This window comes from Nicotiana sylvestris, chromosome 11 (genome assembly GCF_000393655.2).
Source record: "Nicotiana sylvestris chromosome 11, ASM39365v2, whole genome shotgun sequence".
Taxonomy (NCBI): Eukaryota; Viridiplantae; Streptophyta; class Magnoliopsida; order Solanales; family Solanaceae; genus Nicotiana; species Nicotiana sylvestris.
Window position 1 is genome coordinate 154,692,197 of NC_091067.1, and position 8,873 is coordinate 154,701,069.

At 35.5% G+C, this 8,873-nt stretch overlaps 1 protein-coding gene across 1 annotated transcript; it reads left to right on the top strand.

Annotated features, from left to right (window-relative positions):
* The first annotated feature begins 1,587 nt into the window (after positions 1–1,587).
* LOC104234720 (COP9 signalosome complex subunit 2) lies at positions 1,588–8,438 on the top strand. Its single transcript, XM_009788338.2, has 12 exons — positions 1,588–1,705; positions 1,815–1,907; positions 4,097–4,175; positions 4,990–5,230; positions 5,343–5,417; positions 5,501–5,635; positions 6,283–6,470; positions 6,748–6,816; positions 6,969–7,059; positions 7,152–7,286; positions 7,697–7,809; positions 7,898–8,438. The coding sequence occupies exons 1-12, from the start codon at positions 1,696–1,698 to the stop codon at positions 7,986–7,988; spliced, it is 1,320 nt and encodes a 439-aa protein (XP_009786640.1). The 5' UTR covers positions 1,588–1,695; the 3' UTR covers positions 7,989–8,438.
* The last annotated feature ends 435 nt before the right edge of the window (positions 8,439–8,873 follow it).

Genomic DNA, 8,873 nt, shown 5'->3' on the forward strand with positions numbered 1-8,873 from the left:
TAGTCAATGAGAATTGCAGACTTGAGGGGGAGGGTGAAACAATACTTGAGGCAGTGAGTATAGATGTAAGAGTTTTGTTCTAAAAAAGAATATTTTAAGGATAAAATAATAAAAATCTTGGTCAAGCTTAAAGTGCTTATAAGCAAAAAATTCACAAGCTGGGGGTGATCAGTTTATGGTTTTTGGCCAGCTTATAAGCTGGTTTGACCAGCTTATAAGTACTTTTTGGCTTATTTACGCGTTTGGTAAAGTTAAAAGTGTTTATAAGTCAAAACAAGCCAAAAGCCATAAGGTGGTCACCCTCAACTTGAATTTTTAGCTTGTAAACATTTTAAGTTTGACCAAGATTTTTACTATTTTATCCTTGAAATATTCTTTTTTAGGACAAAACTCTTACATTGATACTCACTGCATCAAGTATTATTTCAACCTAACCCCCCTCCCCATCTCTTCAAGTCTGCAATTCTTATTGACTACTTAAGATAAGCCAATTCTCTATTCCTTGCATATTTGTATTTATGTGATTGTGTATTAATCTTTGAACTATATGTAATAAATGAGGATATATCAAATTTTGATATATTGCTTTCTAAGTGTTGTGGTGAAGAAGATAGTATTTGATTCTCTTCAATAATTTTGTCCCATTTAGCTTTATTTTCTACTGAATTTTTTTTGTCAATTTATTAATTATTATAATTTATGATTATATGCTTATCATAAAATAAATTATATTTATCATAAAAGTTATCTTATCTAAGCACAGTTGTATTTAAAATAAAACGATAAATAGAATATTTCATATTTGGATCGATTTGGAGTCTAAAATTTTGAAGAAATTATGCTCTTATAAGTGCAAACGGTTCTAAGGTTATTTAAGAAATTTTAATAGAAAAAGAGCTTATCAGTACTTTTTTATCAAATACTGCAACAACTTATTATAAATTTCAGCACTTGTATCCAAACAGGTAAGTGCTTATTTATTAAATCATTTTTAGCACTTAAAAATGTTTTTAGCACTTAATACTTATCAACTATTTCAAATTAACTAATCCAAACGGGCTCTAAATCACATAGAAGCTTCGTTTACAATTTTTTCACTGAGACATTAAGTTGGATGGACTTTTTTTAGAACTATCGTTTATGTTTGACCCCGTTAAGTAACAAATTGAAAAAAATAACCTTCTAGTAGAATTTTAAAGCATTAGAAAATCTTATAATCACCAGAATAATGTCACTAGATGAATTTTGTGGCTAATTGCATAAATATTTTTGCAATCATCAGAATTTTGTGACAATCATCATAATTTGCAAATTAATAATAATGGTTATATTTTTTATAATGATCGCTTTAACTTGCAAATTTATGGCAACTGTCAAAATTTTGTGATGATCACCGTAAATGAAAATCTTCGGGCGCAAGAATATTTTTCCCAAAATATTTCTTAACAGGGTCAAAATTTAAAGTGTGGGCACTAAATGATCCTATTTGTGCAAATCTCTCTTTTTACACTTTTGACCCGTATTTTAACCCAAGGCCCAAAACCCGAACTGGACCTATACCCCTTTCCTTTCGAAATTCATAAAACTGTTTCAATGCTCCGAAGCGAGAGACATTGACGATTCTCTTTTCAATTCACAGCTCAAAATCTCCCTTTTTACCTTCGTTTTCGATCTTCTCTGTCATTCTAATCAGCCATGGGTTCTGGTAACTTACTCTCATTTACTTCAATATTTTTTTGTAATTTTCTGTTTAAATAAAAATACTCTATTTAATCCGATTTTGTGAATATAAATGTGTGTGTATGTTTTTGAAGATGCGGATATGGAGGATTATGGATTCGAGTACTCGGATGAGGAGCCCGAAGAGCAGGATGTTGATATTGAGAACCAATACTACAACTCCAAAGGTTTTTTCTAATTTAATTTTTTTTAGAGAACATGTGTTATAATTTTGAAATTTCAATGTCATAGATATGCTGATAATTTTGATTTTTTCGTTTATTTTTGCTTTATGTACATGGACTATACAGAATTGTGTTGTGTTATTTTTTTTTATATCCTTGGTGTTTGGGCTAGCTTGCATGCACCTTGAGTGGTCCATGGGTACCTGCTACATCCCACTCTATCCATCAAGGCAATCCACCAAGGCTTGGACAGGTGGAAAGAGTTCTTCTAGTGTTTTGCCCCGGGATTTAGACCTCTTGATGTCACCCAATGTGGTACTAGTTATTAGCTTATTAGGAGCCCGTTTGGCTTAGCTGATTTAGAGTAGCTGATATGCATTAGGTGCTGAAAAGCACTTTTAAGTGCTGAAACTGATTTAAAAATAAGCAGTTACGTGTTTGGATAAAAGTGTTGAAATTAATAATAAACAGTTGAAGAACTGGGTATACGAAGAGTTTTGTTTTAAAAATAAGTATTTTAGGGATAGAATAATAAATATTTTGGTCAAACCTAAAGTGCTTATAAGCTGAAATTTGATAAGTTGGGGGAGACCAACTTATGACTTTTGGCTTATTTTTGGCTTATAAGCACTTAACTTATAAGCACTTTTAATTTTGCCAAACGCTTAGATAAACCAAAAAGTGCTTATAAGTTAGTTTGACCAGCTTATAAGCTTAGCCAAACACCCTCTAGTTGTCTTAGGGGAAAAAATTGGGGTGTGAACTCTTAAAGAGGCATTTGGTTTGGTCAATGTATTAATTCAAAATTTTAATTTGATGGGTTTAGTCTTTAGGTATCATCACTGTACACATTATACTTGAGGAATTATGGTTCAAAATGTAATATTTTAAAAAAATTAGGGATCTTTACACAAATAGCAGGGAAGATTCAGTATTTACTTTTCCTAGTTGTTATACATAGATCATACACTACATATATACAATTATCCACATATTATACATGTATTATACATCTACTCGCTATTTTTAGCTTAAGCGGTTGGGTGGACGACTGTTTAGGTTAATTCTTCAAATATTTGGAGATGTTTTTACATATATATCTATATCTTTGCATAACAATACTGAGTTCAGTTGAAATCCATTGTTTATAGGCTACATCCATCTTTGTGTATTATGTCTGGACATTGGAACAAAGGACATGTATTGTAAGTAGTTTGTAGAGTTAGTGAAAACTGGACCTATTATAGAGGAGAAAGCTTGGGCAGTGTGTTTATTAAGGAAAAAGGCAGAGTAAACGATAGGCCCCAGGGTTAGTTCAAGTGGCAAAGGTTGAGGTACTTGTGACATAAGTCACAGGATCGAGCCCGCACCCTGCTAACTAAGCCCGATATATAAGTGGATAAGGGTAGAGGGACGGGTCCATTATACCCGAGTTTCGAAGATTGCAATTGATCCTAAGTGTCGGTCTCGGACCGATACCCCGGCCAATAAAAAAGGTGGAGGAAAAGATAAAAAGCTAGACCAGCACCCAAAAAAAAACACCCCAGACTACAATTGATCCTAAGGGTGTGACCGAATGGTCAATGAAGTGGGTTGAGAACAATGAAGTCTCATGTTCGAATCTCAAGGGAGGTCAAAAACTAAGTGATTTCTTCCCATCTGTCCAAGTCTTGGTAGACAGAGTTACCCAGTACTTTTACCGGTGCGAGGTAGCAGGTACCTCTTGGATAGTCAAGGTGAGTGCAAGCTGGTCCGAGCACCACGATTAGCATAAAAAAAGATAAAAAGTTAGGCAAGTGAATATGTTTATTGGTAAAAGGGCACTTGCAGGGGAATTGGAAGGAAACCAAAGCAATTTCCTTTCCCAAAGGCTCCATTTGGATGCGATGACAGATGCGGTCGCGGAACTTGCCAGTATAGAAGTTGCTTAGAGATTAAATAACCTAAAAAACATACTGTAGCAGTAGTAGCAACAGGAAAAAAAACAACAGCTGCATCCTGTCTAGTACTCCTTGGTTGTTAGCTGGTAATATTCATGCTATACCCCATGTAATGGCATTGATTTTATGCAACTGTGCGCATGCTCTATATATGCATCTTGACTACTTATCTTGGGCTAGTAGCATTTTTCCTTTTTCCTCTGTCTTCTTACCTGGTTACAAACTAATATACTGTGATTTTGTCATTCATAGGCTTGGTTGAAACAGAACCGGAGGCAGCACTTGAGGGTTTTGCTGAAGTAGTTCGTATGGAACCTGAGAAGGCTGAGTGGTAAGGAGTTGAAAGTTATATGCTTTTTGTGCAGTGTGGTAGCTGGTAAACTGACCAGCTGGCTCTTCGCATGTTTGCTTTACATATATAAGGAGAACGGACATGCTGTGTGTTTGTGAATTTGTGATGCTGGAGATTGATGTGATGGATCTGTTCCATATGAACCTCAGGTTCCTTAGCAACTGATCTTTCTCATTGAGTTAATAATTAATACTCTACTCAAGCAAACTACTACTCCACAACTTTGTTTTATTAACACGCAGCCTAAGACACAAGCAGAGGATGAACTAAGAGAAACAGTCTTATATGGCATATGTAGGAAAAAATGCCTGCTATTTTATTAACCTTATCTTTCTCTCACAAAACCTGTGGGGAAAAAAAGGTACAATATATGACATGCGTAGATGTTTGTGTGACCGAAACTGGAAAGACTATCAAGTTTCTCCTTCCCAATCTCTCATTCCTATTTAGTTTACGTGTATGACTTAATAAATTTTCAGAAAATGTTCCTATGAGCACTTAAGGTGAGACTTCTCTAGTTGATTGTCAGATCTGATAGTGCGTAGACACACTTTGTAATTGTAAGCCAAAACATGTGGTAGTATTAAGACATATTTTACTTCTCGTTCATGTGATTTGATACTTCTTCGAGACACTGCATAATTGTAATGCTAAAGGGCTGGTGCTATTTCACACATTGGTTTCTTGTTTCATGTGATATGATGCTTCTTAAGCAAAGGTCTCCCACAAGTTTTAAGATTCTCCAGAATATGCTTTTGTATGAAACTAACCAACTATCCTTATTGTTTTTCAGGGGATTCAAAGCTTTAAAGCAAACTGTTAAGCTTTACTATAAGCTGGGGAAGTACAAGGAAATGATGGATGCTTACAGAGAGATGCTAACCTACATTAAATCAGCAGTGACAAGAAATTATAGTGAAAAGTGTATTAACAATATCATGGATTTCGTCTCAGGATCAGCTAGTCAGAACTTCAGCCTCCTACAAGAGTTCTACGAGACAACATTGAAAGCCCTTGAAGAGGCAAAGAATGAGGTCAGAACAATATTCCTTCCCACCAATGTAGTAGGCTGGAATTTAAGGTTCATACCAGAGTTTATGTCTGTTTTGTCAAGGGTCTCATAGTGCCCTTCTTCTTCTTTTGCAGAGGTTGTGGTTCAAGACAAATCTAAAGCTTTGTAAAATTTGGTTTGACATTGGGGAATATGGGCGAATGAGTAAGGTAGCATTCTTTTTCAGATTAGCATTTGCTGTTATGGTGTCACTGTATAAGTTTTCCAACCAATAACTTGAGCATTCAATTAGATTCTGAAAGAACTCCACAAGTCTTGTCAAAAAGAAGATGGCACTGATGATCAAAAGAAAGGTACACAGTTGTTGGAGGTGTATGCAATTGAGATCCAAATGTATACGGAGACGAAAAATAACAAAAAACTGAAGGTATGTTATTACCTTTTTATCATACTGGGTTTTATGCACCTTTGGTGCGAATCCTCTCGGCTGATATGGCCTAAATATCCATCTTTCTATTTAAGTCAGGTTCATATCATCATATGTAGTTCTTTGTTCTAAATTACTCTCTGGTTTTATTTTGTGCTTTTACCACCTTTTTTAAAAATCTTTTCCTCTGCGAAAAGAAAAAAGAAGTTGATCAAACTTTCACAGAAGATGAGAGACTTTCGACATCTATATATTTGTATAGAGGGTAATAAAATGCCCATTTAACTGTCTCCGAGAGGTGCAGCAAAAATTCAAAGATGAACTCCATTCTTTAATTCTATTCTACTAAAGTATCTGTCGACATGGAATTCCGACTCTTTTAAATTGGAGATTCAGTGCTTCCAAATTTTCTCTCTGACTTCTCTCTTCTATCTTTTGATATCCCTTGTTCGTTATTTTGTCATTTTCTTATTTTTATTCTGAATATGTCGGAAAGATCTACTTGATCTAATTTATTTGTTAAAGAGGATGCATGAATGACGGAATACATACTGAAACATGTCCATGAGTAGCTCAATTGCTGTGTTCTCTCGATTGCTAATTGTTGCTTCCTGAGATTCTCAAAAAAAACATGTGTTTATTTACAGGAGCTATACAATAAAGCACTTTCAGTCAAGTCGGCAATCCCTCACCCAAGAATAATGGGAATAATTCGTGAATGTGGAGGAAAAATGCATATGGCAGAGCGGCAGTGGGCAGAGGCAGCGACAGACTTCTTTGAAGCTTTCAAGAACTATGATGAAGCCGGGAATCAGAGGCGCATCCAGTGTCTCAAGTATGTGTGCTGTTTATCCATGTGCTTGTTTTATGCACCATTGCACCTTGAAAATGCATTTTTGAAACAGCTTCCTATGTGATTTCTTTGACATTTTTTCATTCAAGGGAGGATGTGTCAGAATTTTTTTAATTGCATGATAACATAGAATTTATCTCTTCACCTCAGCTATGTGGTCCCAGACAATTATTTTGCAGATTCACCTTCATTTCTCTCCTGTGCTGCTGAAAAAACATTGCCCTGCCTAATATCTTAGTCACTTTGTTTCATCTTACAGGTACTTGGTTCTGGCAAATATGCTGATGGAGTCTGAGGTAAACCCTTTCGATGGCCAAGAAGCAAAACCGTGAGTATTCAGAGAGTTTCTTCGGTTTTTTGTATAAAGAGATTAGGACCTATCAGTTTTGTGATCCAAGTACTGTGCACCTCACTCAAGTAAGCACTGCACCTTAACTATTGCTTTGCTGTTGGTGCGCGACTGTGTTTTATACTTTTCAGCTACAAAAATGACCCCGAGATATTGGCAATGACAAACCTTATAGCAGCATATCAACGAAATGAGATCTTGGAGTTCGAGAAAATTCTCAAGGTGCAGCTAGTAGAATATTGTTTCTTTAAGTCCTTCAATTTGTGGTTATTATTGATTATCATTCTGATTGTGCTTTTCATGGAGTTTTTCAGAGTAACAGAAGAACAATAATGGATGACCCCTTCATTAGAAATTACATTGAAGATCTTTTAAGAAATGTCAGAACCCAAGTGTTGCTGAAGATCATCAAGCCTTACACAAGAATCCGGATTCCCTTCATTTCCAAGGTGATAATAGATTTCTAATAAGAGTTTTTTTCCTTGCTTGTGTATATTACAGGGTAGTCTTCCCCCATTAGCTTTCGCAGCTTCTCAAATTTAACCTTCGTGTATATCAATTATATTTTCTGCTTTATTTTTGGGCTTGGTGAGGGGGGGGGGGGGGAGAGAACAAGGGAAGATTGAACAGCTGTTAGTCTATCAACCGTCTGTCTTAAAGATGGCATAATGGTGGCGTACCACTTTGCCAGATAACATTTCTGAATTTGGGATATCCATATATTAGTCAGCCATATTCTCCTTGGTTCTAATGAGTATGATGTTCTTAGATCAACCATGTTGTGCTTTATCATGAATTATTGTTGCTAAGCAGTGCGTGTAATAGAATTCCTTACTGGCTGTTATTATTTGACATGCAGGAGCTTAATGTGCCAGAAAAAGATGTCGAGGAGTTGTTGGTATCACTGATCTTGGACAACCGTATCCATGGGCACATTGATCAAGTGAACCGGTTGCTAGAGTGTGGAGACAGGTGAAACACTGAACTCGGCGTTGTGATTATTTGGTTGTTTTCGGCTGACATTACATCTAATTTGTTTTCCATGCTTTTACGCATGTAGATCGAAAGGAATGAAAAAATACGCTGCCATTGACAAATGGAACACACAACTAAAGTCTCTATACCAAACCGTTGGCAACCGAGTATGTTGAGAGTACCCTGACATGAATAGAGGAGAGTGATTATGTTATGGACTCTTAATTGTTTTTTGGGTTGATTCTGAAGTGAACGGGATTCATGCTCTGGAATATTAGAATATTTAGCTGCTCTTTTTGACTATAGTTTTTTTGGACAAAATTCGATATTTCTTCCCCCTTGTTTTTGTGTTTAAGCAAGCAATGTGGGAAAAGAAAAAACATAGAAGAAAATTCTGTTCATCGGATTGGAGTAAAAACCGAAAAGAAGACCAACGGAGTATCGAGCCATGCATGTCAAAGCAGTGAACTATTAAATAGCAAGAGCTTTTATGTTACCTTTTGCTTCTATACTGTGACGACCAAGCAGCAATGAATTGCTGCCAACGCAAACTAAACAATTTAATTATCTACTCCCATCTCTCTTTTTTTGGAATTATCCTATATATGTGAAGAGATCTTTTTTTATCTTTTTTGGTGAACATGGAATATTTATTCATTACTAAGTAGCGGAGTTACGTAGTATTGACATCCCATTGGGATCGTCAATAGATTTGAGTAACACCCCTACTGAGATAACTAAGACCGCTTAATTTTCCAAGCATAGCCAAATTATTATAAACAAAACTAGGAACATTATTAGCAATAGCTACTCCATTGCTATATGTGAGGACAAGATACTTGACAGGGTTCAGTGGAGATCTTAGTATGGGTATTATCACTTTTAACCCGTGCCAGAAATTATTTATATTTGGTAGCTGAAAAAGTGTATAAAGTTTGTATAATTTTTGTATATAACATATAAAATAAAAATATATATATATTGGTTATTATTTTGAGAGTGGCTATATAGTGTCATTTTTCCATGTTATAGTACGACAAGTTGGACGTGGGCTGTGTCTG

What these genes read in the sequence shown, in the direction of transcription:
- LOC104234720 (XM_009788338.2), top strand. An exon ending in GAACCTGAGAAGGCTGAGTG is followed by an intron (nt 4,176 to 4,989) that starts GTAAGGAGTTGA and finishes ATTGTTTTTCAG; the next exon opens with GGGATTCAAAGCTTTAAAGC. An exon ending in AAAATAACAAAAAACTGAAG is followed by an intron (nt 5,636 to 6,282) that starts GTATGTTATTAC and finishes GTTTATTTACAG; the next exon opens with GAGCTATACAATAAAGCACT.